Source organism: Branchiostoma floridae, chromosome 13 (assembly GCF_000003815.2).
Source record: "Branchiostoma floridae strain S238N-H82 chromosome 13, Bfl_VNyyK, whole genome shotgun sequence".
Taxonomy (NCBI): domain Eukaryota; kingdom Metazoa; phylum Chordata; class Leptocardii; order Amphioxiformes; family Branchiostomatidae; genus Branchiostoma; species Branchiostoma floridae.
The window spans coordinates 11,690,917-11,705,547 of NC_049991.1; the positions used below are offsets into that span (position 1 = coordinate 11,690,917).

General features: G+C 41.7%; 2 protein-coding genes across 3 annotated transcripts in view; both read left to right on the top strand.

The window, feature by feature from the left end:
* The window catches only part of LOC118428979 (neuronal acetylcholine receptor subunit alpha-10-like), a 20,327-nt gene extending 10,153 nt beyond the window's left edge, over positions 1–10,174 (top strand). For both annotated transcript variants that reach the window (XM_035839306.1, XM_035839307.1), the window contains 4 exons: positions 3,658–3,782; positions 6,062–6,106; positions 7,804–7,913; positions 9,518–10,174. In XM_035839306.1, coding sequence (XP_035695199.1) covers positions 3,658–3,782; positions 6,062–6,106; positions 7,804–7,913; positions 9,518–10,154 — 917 coding nt within the window. In that variant the 3' untranslated portion in view covers positions 10,155–10,174. The remainder of the gene's footprint in view (positions 1–3,657; positions 3,783–6,061; positions 6,107–7,803; positions 7,914–9,517) is intronic.
* A 102-nt stretch (positions 10,175–10,276) lies between these two features.
* Positions 10,277–11,453, top strand: LOC118428999 (neuronal acetylcholine receptor subunit alpha-9-like). The gene is made up of 2 exons (XM_035839334.1): positions 10,277–10,391; positions 10,985–11,453. Exons 1-2 carry the CDS (start codon positions 10,293–10,295, stop codon positions 11,360–11,362), a joined length of 477 nt encoding a protein of 158 aa, XP_035695227.1. The 5' UTR covers positions 10,277–10,292; the 3' UTR covers positions 11,363–11,453.
* Positions 11,454–14,631: the final 3,178 nt, after the last annotated feature.

Sequence of the window (14,631 nt, forward strand, 5' to 3'; positions counted from 1 at the left end):
TTCCAGAGAAACAACGAATTTTCCCGTTTTGTTTGTACTATAGATTTATGTGCTTTGTTGTCTTAACTTTTACATCAGACATCAAACAACTAACACTTAAACATCAGGCATCATATTCCAGTCATCAAATCAAGGGGCACACAAATCTAATCTCGGTCACTCAAATGTCAGGGATCGTCGTCTAGTAAAGAAAAGACTAGTCTACCAGTAGAACATATTGATCTATAGAGCAACTAATTTACTTAATAATTGATGCAAACCTTCGTCAGATAGCTATAGCTAAGCTAAGTTTGCTAAATAAGTAATATGCTAAATCGCCACCAGAGCTGCTGCATCAAACGATGCAATGATAGCCGGGAACATATGGAGGGCGGCTATTTTCATCGGCAGTCTGATGATGACATATAGGTACGGTTAGCTTATAACGCCTGGAGTTATGTCCAAAAACAGTATCTAACAGAATACAAAGTGTCCGAGATTAAGAAAATCTATAAGTGTCGGGACTTTGGCTTGAGGACTCGAGCCAGATAAAAAGACCTTGCAAAGGGAGATACTGCCCTTCCAAAGCAGCTGTTATTGGATCTTGCGTATCATTCTGATCTCCATTGTTATGGATTTTAGCCTTCAGGACAATGGTCAAATATCACAAATGCACACTCTGTTGGAGTCACAATGGTCACTGAACAATCTTTACAGGCAGCTTGTGTACCAGTCAGTTTTTTATTTATTGGCTTGGCTGTTCATCCAGGGCAGCTCAACTTGGCTAGACTGTGGCTATAACAAAGGGCTAGCCCTGCTAACAAAAACAGAGACAATTCAAAATGAGCTTGAGAAGGACTTTTCTCGTCCTTCGAAAGAATCCAGTACTGTTAATGGCTCTATGGGCCTTGTTTTGTGGTGAACTTCAAGTTGATAAAAAAACTTCCAAATAAGTCATGACTAGTAGGACGTCTATAAAGGTGAGACAGATTTGAGAGGGTTTTAGATTTCAGGTAGCATCCGCTACCTTTCATTACTAAACAATAGGACAAAACAACAAGTATTTTCTTTGTTGAATACCTGGTTAGACAGTCCAGTAGTCACTGGCGAAAAGAAGTTGATGCTATATATGAAAAATATGAAAGTTCCAAAAACCTCCCCAATCTCTTGAGCAAGTATTCCCTTCCTTTGGGATATGCTTTCCACGCTAAGGAAGCTTCCCTGGCGTTATTGATCTCCTTGATATGTCCAACGTCTCGCATGATTGATGATAAAGCACATGGCGAAAAGGGTCAGCATTTTCAGAGATGGCTACATATTGCGCACCTATGGAAAGTGGAAGAACATTCTTCACCCTTCAGAGAATTTCCCGGGGACTTACTTTTGCTGAGTGTCCGATCTGGAGGAAATAATGGGAATGCATTAGACGAGAAAGTTGCGTAATTCAGTGTTGCCGAGTGCTGGTAACTTTCCTTTTAGTCTAACAAATGTGCGAAGTCTTCTTTACGCATCAACGATAGTCTTCCCGAGTAGACAATCTGACCATTGCAGTGTGGACTGCAGTTACGTGGTATGCAAGGGTGATCCCTGTATCAAATAGCCGATGAAATTGTCCTGGATACCCTACCTCAAACACATTTCTGACGCACCAGCAACCATTTTAACTTGCATAGAAAGGTTAAGTGTAATGGAAAAAATAGGAGGATCTCAGTAAAGTTCTGCATCATTGATACATTCAAGCCCTAGGTCAACTATGACGTGGGGAGTGATCTATCTGTATACAGCTTATTCCATTCCTTCGTGAACGTTACTTTAATCAGTTCCCAAGGTGCCCCTGGTCACGCGCTTTTACAACAAACTGGCCTTTAGGACTGCAATAAAGCGCCCTGCAATACTGTTACTAAGTGCCCTTTATTACCCTTACTGTGTGCTTGGGCAGTTTGGTTATTACGTGTAAGACATGGATAGACCCTGGGGTGACTTAGATATCTTTATATGTCTGTGGCATGTTTTTTAGGGAGACATGCCCATTTCAGGAGTAACGGGAGCTTTTGCTGCACGTGAACCTGAGCCTACTACGACACAACAGTATCATCAAATAATCGAATAAAAAACACATAATGAAAGCTCCACATAGCCGTGATTAGGGACAAACTGACAACTTTTACTCGTCTTGCCACTGTTGCCCTTTGTTAAAAAAGTATAGACGGCATCCTTTGTACAGAACGCCAATCGTTGAACTAGCGTGGCGATAACAGTATCATTAGCCTTCTTTTGTTGTACTTAGGACATCCTTCTTCTATCGACACAGTTAGGCTGTCCACTCCCAAACGGCCATAAAGCGATGGACCTGCCATTGCTGATTCCAATCAGACGTTAGAAGGGAACGTTAACATTTTCTGACTGGGTAAGCGGCATTGTTTGAGAAACGAGGCAATAAGAACACGTTCTGGTCATCATTTAACACTGGAGGACACTGCGAAATATGGCTGAGCAAGCAACGAGATGGGAAACATCTGTTCACCCCAACACAAAGTCAATATGTCGATGCTCAGTGATAAATAACATCCTTTCATCGACTCTTTCTTTCAGTAGAACCCAGGCATGGCGGATGAGTTCAGTGGATAAAGGAGAAACTCAGAGAATGGAATTTGAATTAAGCTTCAGTGAGTCTAATGGACAAAACAAACCATTGCGACAATGAATAACCGTTACGTTAGAAGCCATTATGTCATGTCATTTCCTTAGACCAAGTCAATGACAAGACGTGCAGAACTTACTTGGCAGAAGTTTAGCGCTATATCTCATCCTATGTTGATATAGTACAGCAATTTAACTTCCATATTTTCTATATTCAACACTTATTTTTTGTGCTAGACGTTTATTGCAATCCCGCGAATAGTAAAACCCATATCCCATATAGTATGCAATTCTAATAAAGAATATCCTACCTCTGGAGGGCTATTTATATTACATATTTATGCGCGTCAGATTGTTACCTAAATGTAGGACACCAGCTCAGCCTCTTAAGTGTGTGATTGCCTCAAGCCATTCCTCTCCAAAGTGCCGATGATCTGACCCAAGGTTGTCATTGAGTTAGCATTGGTTTATCAAATATTGAAGGCAGATGATATTGAAATAAATCGACGGCTATTTAGTTAATAAAAACACGGATACATCTTTGACGATGGTAGGTAAATGCTACATTACCCACTTCCGGCTTTGTTAACTTTGGGATAGATAGATCCGTAAAATTCAACATGCTTCTTCGGAACAGCTTTCCTCTACTAGGAGAGATAGAGAAAACTTGCAACGACTCAACAAAATGTTTAGGAGAACTAGTCCCCGTCGCTTTGATGGATAACATCCTCCGGGAACCAAAAAATTGATGCGAGCTTGCGGAAAAAAAGTTTGGCCAAAAATACGTTGACTTCATTTTGACATATAAGTAGTCTTGACTTCATTTTGAAATATAAGTAGTCAGGAAGGTTGAACAACTGGCCTTACAACACAGTATGGAATACTAAACATAGATTTTTCTTTTCTTTTTATCTCACGTACTCACGTATTCTTCAAGGTTTTGACCTTATGACCTTAGAAGTATGATTGCTATCTATCTATCTATCACGAACAAGTCAAAACAAGCAAACAAGCTAACGGTGATCCCTGTGCCCACAGGAAATGACACCAGGTTGTACCGCCACCTGTTCAACCATTACAACAAGGCGCTGAGACCAACCAGCGGGCCGGAGGACATTCTGATGGTGGAGATAGGGGTCACGCTGACGCACATCATCGACATGGTGAGATTATTGCTCATGATTTGTTGCACAGGGGCATGACCTAATATTGAACCATTGCATCGGACGTCATACCTCTTCTAAACTTGGTACATAAGACTTGCGCTCGGGATTTATGGACCAACCTTTGAACCAAGGCCAACTTTTTCTCCTCCTTGTTGCCTGATTGCAATCTCGTGTCCCACTTTTCACGGCTTTCATAATTGATTCTCGGAACGACTGCTAGGACTTAGTTTCGATTTTCCGTCTCAGTCCATGGGGTTATTTTCACAGCTTCCTGTAAATGTATTGACTTTGTACAGGTGTTTACAGTTTTCTTTGGTTGGCTTTATTGATTATCATACTATATACATTACTTCTGGGAAAAGAACCACCTTGCAAGAGCGAGTTTTGCCACAATTCCACTTAAGATACGAAACAAGGAGAATGCAGCTAAGTCTTAGACTATTATCTTTTGAAAAAGCCTTTGACAATTGATCCTAAGCATTCAGCCAGATAAAACGTCTGATGTCTGTGATTTTTAAATGAGCTTCTGCAATACCACTGTTATCTGCGTTTTAAGTGTTATGTGTGATCGGTTGGGAACTCTAGACGCTGTACGTCCCTTGCAAACTCAAGACGCTGTAAGTCCCATGCAAACTCTCGACGCTGTAGGTCCCCTGCTGTTCTGATAAGTCCTACCTCATCATCCAGCAATTCTGACCTAAATAGGAAGTAGACCTGATAAGTCCTATAACCCCATCGGAAGATTATTTTCACATTAATCATGCACGAAACCTCGTTCTGGCACTTGTCAATGTTCTCTTGGCGTTTGGCCACCCGCCGAACACCCTCCTCTGGTGGGGTAATTAAACACACAGGAGTATGGCAGAGTCGTGAGCGGAATCACTAAATGTTGTGTAACTTTCCTCCAACTTTGAAACTTGTCACTTTCCATGGTATCGACATAATTGAAGGCCTTCCATTAGACCTTAGCTGTTTTGCCATTTCTTTGACCTTTTCAATTTATTTGATCATTCACACTATTAGATAAAGAAAGAATGGAGCTTTAGGAATTATCTGCTGCATTTTTCTAAGAATGACCATGCGCTTGGGTACGCGGTAGTTGTATCAACTGACCGTTGCCAAGCCAAACTATCAGAAGTATAGAGCGGGAGAGATCTATCAAAACGTGGAAACAATATGGATAACGAAAACAGCAACACTGACTCATCACTAGTAAAAGATAAGTATGCTAAACTTTGCCATAAGCGGGCTGCGGGAACAATATGTGTGCAATTCTTCTTCTTCAATTCCTTTGTGACGGGATGAAAGTTACTGCACCATGCATATTTGCCTGAATCCGTGAGTAGCGTATGCGCACAATATATCATATGAAGTAAGTAAAACCCTATGAAGCGTCTGAGTGCCTTTAATGATCTTTTAATGACGATGAAGTACATGGCAAAGTACCAAGGGTGGACAGATTTATCAGCTTAATCGTCACGAGACCATCATGCTTTTCCGGATCACGTAGCACCGTAAATAACAGCAGTGTGCCCACCGTGCAATATCCTAACTCTTCAACCTTAATGGAAAAGATACCAATCTCACGATTGCTACTGGCGTGGTGCCTGGTGCGATTATTAATGCATGTTTGGTTCCTCCAAAGGGACTTCACAAAGGTTTCACGGCCTGTCCAACACACAGACAAGCTGTTGACTGTAAAACAATTGTACAGACAGACTCGTATTATATGCCTAAAATCATGTGTTTAACACAATTTCTAAACATAATTACACTAATGAAAGGGGGGAAGGAATATGAAGAGAAAGTTTTCCCACATGGTCATAAGGCGTTTTTGAGTGTACATTCCTTCTACTAGAGGCGACGGTCGAGAAACCACAGAGTGACTAAATATTCAACAGATCGCTCAACTCATTTGTGTGTGTGTGTGTGTGTGTGTGTGTGTGTGTGTGTGTGTGTGTGTGTGTGTGTGTGTGTGTGTGTGTGTGTGTGTGCGTGCGTGCGTTTAATCATAGTCTTACATATTGCGTCATATTTCAATTTTGAAATCAAGGGTCAAACAAAGCTAATTTTGGTCTCTGTACTACTGTTCAGCGATCCACGTCTAGTGGAAGGGGCCTAAACGACGGCAATGACCTGAGAAAAGGACAAGCATGATTGAAGTATACATCAAATGAGAGAGCAAAGCAAGCTTAAGCCTTGATATAATCATTGGTCAGTGCATGTATCATTACTCTCACCCCTGTGACTCAATAATTGCTTTTATTCCTGCCCAGAACGAAAAGCACCAGACTCTGACAGCAAACATCTGGATGACAATGGTAAGTAATGGCACCAATGGCTTCATTTCAGTACCTCGAAAATAGATCAAAATAAATCAAATGATAATGACTTCATAAAACAACTGTAAGGTAGCCACTTAAGCCTGACTCCATATAAACGATGATGGGCTTTTTCTTTTGAAAAATCGATCCATCGTCTATTTCAGGACCACCTGGTTGACAATTAGGTCAACATAGTGCCTCGACTGCGTCAAAAAACCATGTGATCAAACTAGAAGTTTGGGAGAAAGGCGATTCGGACGATTTGATCTTTGCAGCTCATTAGTTTGAAGATTCTGATGTACAAATTAGAAGTAGAAGTTGTCATGGGAGGTGCCCCAGGTCTCAGAAGTTGCTCCATATCAGGTGAGTGTGTGGAAGGGATCAATACGAGCTGTCCATGGGGAAATCACACATCACGGGTGAGAGCCAGGATGAGTTATTATGACCGGCGTTTTCACATGGGAGTTCGTCATTAAGTCGTAGATGAGTGTCTTGAAGCTAATCACACCTGAGGGGATATATGTGAATCGCGTTGAGCTTAAAATGCGGGTAGTCCGTAATCTCCAAGCAGATCCTACGATGGAATAAGATAGTACTAAACTGGCCAAGGAGTGTTGTCAGCTAAGAGGTGTGCATTTGCCATGTAGTCCCGGTAGCGAAACACAATCCTAAGCCGGCTTCACTCCTCTACCAGCTTTTGATACTATCTTATGCTACCGTAGGATCTGCTTGGAGATTAGGGAGTCCGGACCGTGGGTCTCCAAACGTTCCTTATATATCGACAAGCAATTTCTTTGTATTCACAGTCTTTAACGTTTTCAACAATTAATTAGGCAATAGTAATGTAAAACTAGGTAGCTGAAACTCTGTACTGATAACTTGCCTCATCATTCAAGCACAGGTGAGCATAAATTAACACAAATGCACAATAGTTAGGTTCAATATATTACCTCAAATTGTATTAAACATCTGCTGTTCTTGTGATAAATATTAGGTCAAATGACCAATAATTTAGCATGCAGATTTGTTCACAAACACATCGTAATTTTTTATGGTGGGCCGACAGATTTGCACAATTACAGCAGTACAGTTCGTCACTGTCCTTTTGCATCCCTCTTATAGCGTTACTACGTTATGGGCCACAAAGTGATAAAAATATGTATGCAATTGTTTATTTTTTTAGTATCCCTATTGTGGACAGAATCTTTGCTGAACAATGATATAAATCAATAGAACAGCAGTCATTGGAACAGTTACGTTGAATGGAAGTAGTCGATTGACCGTTTAGCCAAATGAAGGCGTATTATGTACAATCACACCAGTCCAATATGTATCCTATTACATGGATACTTTTATTGACCACTACAAATCAAGCACTGAATAATCAATTGTATTCCACAGAAGTATATTAAACAGGTGTGTCGTGCTATTCGGGCTATGTAAGCGTACCGGCTCGACGGCGTCAAAAGTGCACAGGAATCACGCTATTCCTTTTTTGGGTATTACCCGATATGGACCCACTAATTTTTAATTCCATAACTTCCAATACGGCAAAAGTGCATTTGTCAAAATCTAGCGTATTGGTGATAACTAACTGATACGAATTGTCTGTCGAGTTTTCTGTTGTGGCATACTGTATATCATACTCGCACCTTGTTATGTTATAACATATGCAGTACGTGTGTGGTCCACAGGCTTGGAACGACTCTCACCTGACGTGGGAACCAGAGGACTTCGGAGGATTCAAGGCTCTCACTCTACCGGCAGGCGAGATATGGAAACCCGACATCGTCTTGTATCAAAAGTGCGTGCGGTGGTTTCTTCAGAGAAGTTTTGTGGGATGTTTGTCTCTCTGTTGTTGCCATCGATGTCTCATTTGTACAATGCGGTTTTGGTTTTTCATTTCTAATGCCATTTTTATGCCAGGGTCACCTGTCTAAACCGGGGCCCGGTCGGGGTGTTTGCGTTGTCTCTCTATCATACTTTTTTGTTACCGCAAACTGCCAGGCCGAGCACCGGCTTGGGAATAGGGTCCTGACATAAGCAGCCATGCGTTCTATTTGTCACCAGTTCATGTAACTTTCCATTCTGAGTTGTATCCGTTGCTAGCTGTAATTCTTGAATGTTGTGTCTGTATGTATCTTTTTCTGTATAGCAGGTATAACCACCATCCGGCCATCAGTTCACAGAGTGTCATATGATGTTACCAGCAATAACTTCAATGACTAACCTTACAATGAAACGTATAACTTTAACTAGAGTTCGGCGACCTCATACCTCCATGAAAATTTAGAGCTTTTGTAAATTTCATGCAATTGACTAATACATTAACATAATTTATGCGTGTTGTTGTTCATCATTGACTAACGTACACATGTCACAAGTATTCCAATCATTGGACTTAAAGCGGCTTTGCAATTTTTACATAAATTATGCAAATAAGTTCCTCATTACCATATTTGGTTTCTGCTTATATTCCATCTATCATAATTAATAAGTGTTACATTTATTGAAGTCCAGTTATTAGTAATAATGGTATTATACAATTTCCTCATTAATTATGCAAATAAGGTCCTCATTTGCATAACATGTATATCATTATGAACACCTTTGCCTAAGCTACCTGCACTCCTAAACTGATGCCAATCCGTCAATCCTTTCTGCAGTTATCCACTTTGGAATGTCTTGACAAAAACGCCCCTGCAGTTCCGAAATTACATGTTAGGGGGCTGAAATCTGCCCCACTTTGTCATGTCACTGCAAGCTATCTACCACCCAAATGTCAAGACTATATCATGTCCGGGACAAGAGATACATTGAAAAAACTGCCATGATAGAATATTCTCATCAATTATGCAAATTTACTCCTATTTTGCATAATTGGTATCTTATCTTGTACAACATTGTCTAAGGTACCTACATACCAAAAATCATGAAAATCCATTGTTCCCTTCTTGAGTTATCCTCTTCAGAAGTTTTTGACAAAAATGCCCCTGCTATCCCAAACGTAGTCGGTAGGGGGCCAAAACTTATGTCACTTATTCCTGAGCACAAGAGCTATCTAACACTCAAAAATCGTGACCATAGCGTGTTCAGAACACGAGATAGCAAAACCGGAAGTTGCACTGCAGTACCAAGGGAAGCCGCTAGGGGGCCCAAAATCTAATCACTTCTAGCTTTCACCGCACCCCACTAACACACCAAGTATGAAACTAATCCATCCAGCCGTTCTTGAGTAATCTTGTTGACAGACAGACAGACAGACAGACAGAAACACACACACACAAACGCTGGGTAAAATATAACCTCCATGACATTTCATGGAGGTAATGACACTGCCAACCAGTTAGCTTTCACCTGTCTCTCACCATTGTCACTGAATTTGTGTGTCCCTTTGTGGATCTTCAGTGTCGATCCATACTTCAGCGGATGGTCAACGGACGACACGTACATCAAGGTCTACAGTACGGGCTACATCCTGTGGGAGATGCCCACCGTCACCATGTCTTCCTGTCATCTCGACGTCTCCAGCTTCCCGTTCGACTCACAGACCTGCGTCCTCAAGTTTGGACCCTGGATCCACAGCGGCAAGGAACTAGACATGCGAAGCATGGCTGATGAGGGAAGCCTGGAGAGCTTCATCGACCATCCTGAATGGGAAGTCGGCTCCTTCAAGGCAAAGCGTCACATGATCTGGTACGGTGAAGACTTCAACATCGGAACGCCCTACGCAGACGTCACCTTCAAACTTGTACTCAAACGGAAGTCGACGTTCTACGTGTTCAACCTGTTGCTGCCGTGCCTGTTGCTGACGTTTGTTATGACGGCTACCTTCTTCTTACCGAGTAACTGTGGGGAGAAACTGTCCTTCGGGGTTTCACTCCTTCTGTCCATGGTGGTTTTCCAACTTGTGCTCACAGACGTACTCCCAGAGTCCGACAACTTGCCGTGGATAGGTAAGCATGAAAACACTCACTTTTCACTTTTAACGTTACTATGTAAGATAACTATTTTTCCAGGAAACAATGTATGTTTTACAAACTGACAGTCACATTCCAAACAAACTCCATGAAGATGTGGATGGCTATACTTGGTGCGTAAGTTTGCACCACATTCCCAACCTGTGTGAAACAATAAGGAAATTTTCATCCTTACGTCCACAGGAAGGTTTGTCATCATCACTATGATCCTAATGGCTGTCTCTCTCGGCATGTCGGTGTTCGTCATGTACGCCTGCGACTCGTCCATGGGAGCGCGCACCATACCGGACTGGTCCAGAAAGGTTCGTTCTCTTCCTCCCCTCTCATGATCTATCTTGTCTGTCTGTGTCTCTCTCTCATTGTCCACATCTCTCTCATGAGACAAGAGTCATGTAGACAAGAGAGAGTACAGAACAATTCTATATTTGTTTCCTGTGTAACAATTTGAATAACAAGGGGCTTCGCTATTCGTACAAGTGTTCTCTGTAATTTCAAGGAAATAGTTTTTTTAAGGTTTTTAGTTCCAATAGCACCTGTGCTCGTCAGGGATGTATCCCCGGTCGGGTCCCGCAGTCACAACTCTGTCCCAGTGGACTGCCGGATGCCACGGGTGTACCTCTCAGTGTGCTTAAGATTAGCATACGTTACTGGGTCCTGGGTTCATTTTAAGTCCGACTTAAATTCAACCCGGGCCTCGGCCGAGCCCAAATACCCGGGGCCACAAGGTGTCCCATGGGGGCCACGTAGATATCACGCCCGGAAATGCTAAAACACAGTCCGTGGGCTGCCCGACAGGGCCCCCTTTTCCGATTGGGACCGTAGCCTAAAGCAGGGACGTCTGTTGCCTTTTTACCGTATGAAATAGCACGTGCGTTTCTGCCATGTCGCTCTGCAGGTGTTCCTGAAGTACGTGGCGACCCTACTGTTGATGGGGGACCTCTCCAAGCAGGGCATGGCGGAGTCTGCTGACTGCCAGGGAGAGTACAGCCCACCGGACCTGACCGCCCTCAATAGTGTGGACAACAACAAGCACAACGACAACAACACCAACTCCAACGACAAGGCCACGTTAGCGCTCCATCACCTGGTGGACAATCTGCAGTGCGTGCAGCAGAACCTGGCGGGACTGCTGATGCACGCGCGGAGGATGGAGAAGAACAGGGCGCTGGAGAGGGAGTGGAGGAGCCTGGCCAAAGTGCTGGACCGCATCTGCATGCTGCTGTATCTGGTGACAGCAACTTCATGTTTAATCGCATTCGCCACGGAGGCCTGAACATTCGCATATATAGACATTGCATTAGACTCTACACCGGCGGAAAGCAACGATGGGGAAACAAACTGACAGGATCACAAAAGCTTAAGGCCACATGATTGTACATTCCATTTGGCAAAAGGAATATTTAGTTAGACATGGGACGGACACCGTTACAATGGGTGCAGTCACGCTTCAACTATGATATCACAACAGATAGTAGCCTGGTAGGTCCGAGAAATACTACGATTAATATCACCACATTCTCCAAAGATGACAGTGACTGTATGATATCATATTAGTCAGCATATATCCATGCTATCACGTAACTATGGTCTTGATGAATAGGTTAACTATCAAGAAATATCTTTAGAAGAGGTAACAAAGAAGACAGAAACAATACATAAATTATTTTGTCTGCTGATTATAGTTTAACCCTACTACATGATACTTGAGATCCCTGTATTTCATATCAGGGGAAATGGACATACTTTAGAGGAGTCTGTTAAGATATAAACATTGATAGCTTGTTGGATATGTCACGTGCTTTACCTTGTTGGTGTTCTTCAGGAACAGACATATGGTATATATGAAATAGATAATAATCGCTGCATAAACGGCAGCCAGTCTATCACACATATGCACCGAAATAGAGCCTTACTATCATCTCCCATGATCATGAGAAACTGTAGTCCTACACAGCACCCTATAGCTATAGCTAGTAACGTTCGCAGATAAGGCTTTAACATACGGTTAGCATGCTGGTCGGTTTTAACACCGCAGGGCTAAACAAAGCGTTGTTCTATCTTATCTCACCTATTATTCGTCATGCACACCAGAAACGAAACATGGAAGTGAGAATGATATCGATGACAGCCCTAATTCAAGAATTACAGACATGAAACCAAGACAATAAGATCGTGTATCAAGCAAACAATGTTTGGTGATGATAAACGCGAACTGGGGGACTCAGAAACCCATTCCTCTATCAGGCTTCACCACTGTGCAACCAGACTTTGTAGGAACTCTTTCAGAGACAATCACTTTCCACAATTCTTAAACGAATTTTCAGACGACATAACTTTGATTGTAGAGAACTATTAACATTTGTCTCATTGTATCCTTGTTATTCTGTTAATTCTCGTGCGCATCATGTGTAAATGATTTTAGATGTTGAGATTTACAATGTAGCACTGTCGACCATTCAGTTGTTTTTAAACTGCCACAAACCAAATAAAGCTCTAATATTATCTTAGTCTATTTTTGTCGAAATATGAAAATGCACACTACCACTTTATCGAATTCTTTCTTAAGTAAGCTTCTGTACGTGCTGTAATTAATACAATACGTTTGCAACAATAGATTACATAAATATGTACAAAAATAAATACATGAGAGGTGAAACGATGACTATTAAACATTTGAACAAAGCTTATTATATGCATTATAATAATATGTGTATACAAGCCATTTCCTGAAGACGGCAAAAAGTATTGAGTCTAAAATAACTGCTTTAAAAAAAACCTATATAGCTAGTGCACGTGCCTGCATATCAACTTGACTGTTCTGCATTGACTGGTCATAAGATGACTCAGTTCAAGCGTGTTACTTGATGGTTGGATATAAAAGTCTCGTTTGCTTCCTGGCCATCAAAGTTATGGCTGTAACACATAAACGTTACCAATAACGTCAGCATACCTCACAAGCGTCTAATCCTAACACGAACTAAATGTTCTGCTGCATAGTGTCTAAGTCAGCTTAAGCCTACTACAATGGCTGCCATAATTAAAGCGAAATGGCATAGTTCCAGGCCGAACTTCCCCAGCCTGAAGCTAGTTTTATGAGTTCAAACCAAAGAGGACCACACTTAACCACTTGGCAAGCCTCCAGTACTCATGGTTGCAAAGGTGCGCAGTAACTAATACCTATTCATCAATCATGCACCAAAGTTTAACTGTACTGAGCACATGTGTCAAAAGTTAGACATGAAAACTGTCTCCAAGGTACTCCAAAGAGGCGCCAAGAAACCGTTTCCCAGACATGCATAAGTCCAGCCCATTACCTTATACCTGAAAACTGTCGCATTCTTTGCCCATGGGTCGATATGGAATCTCGAGAGAGTGAGAGACTAGAGGATAGGGATCATTGGATCTGGAGAGATGTGAAGCTTGATTTATGCACAGCTGTGTTGGCCAGTATCCGTCAGCCTTGCAATCTAGTGCTATAATTTTGTTTTGCGGGAAGAAGGGTCAATGAAGTTTGCGCGGGATGTTTTAAGTTCGCGGTTGAATCTGTAGCTAGGTAGTAATTCGCGGCGACTTGAATTCGCGGCTAGCCTGACTAAATCGCGCTTCTACCAGCCGGCCCTGCATTTGTCAGTCAGCCAACAACACAGGCGAGAGGTAACCACTAAAACCGCTAAGATAAAATCACCACAAACATTTTGGGATTGACGGCTTGGGAAGATGGCAGACAAAGGAGACTTGTGCGTAAAAGATTTCCCGAACATCTATCAAACAAAGGGTTAGGGGACGTTGTCCACAACAAATGTAAAAAGTGGTTACATTAAAAGCAATTGCAATGCATAGAAAATTCCTTTATGCGGTGAATCTTCCTTCGCAATTTGTTGGTCTTCATCATTGCGGAATTCTATTGATCAAAGTGTCACTCGTTGGGTAAATGATTCAAGGTGAAATATTAGAACTTGACCTATGTCTTATGTATAATTTATCGTGTGAACTTACTGCGATACATGTCACAATACCTTCTGAAATCAAATCAATTATTTAGTTTCATTAACGTGTTTGGTTGACCAAATCGCCAATGCCCCGTGAAGTTAATTTAATTCAAAAACGCTTCATATATCGATGTACGCGTAACCAGTACATATGGGTTGGCAGATGAGACGCAATCACTCTTCTGTAATAACATTTCTTCAGTCATTCTAAGAAAACGATAAATACACGTAAACTGTACCTCATTATCGACGAGTGAAAATATGATGAAGACAAAAGGAGTCACTACGCCTGGAGTTCTGCAGTTCAACAAATTCCTGCTAGAGGCATTACTGAACGGTAACATTATCCTGGAAGATACTGAAAACTTCTTCATATCTTCGCCAAATTATCTTGACCTTTACATTTTTTTTACCTTTATAACTGTTTCTCATTGATTATGCAAATAAGGTATTCATTTACATAAATTGTATCATAGCTTTTCTCCACTAAATAACAGACTGAGGTTGCCCCAAGTATCAACATTTGATAAGTCTATTCTAGCATTTACCGTCA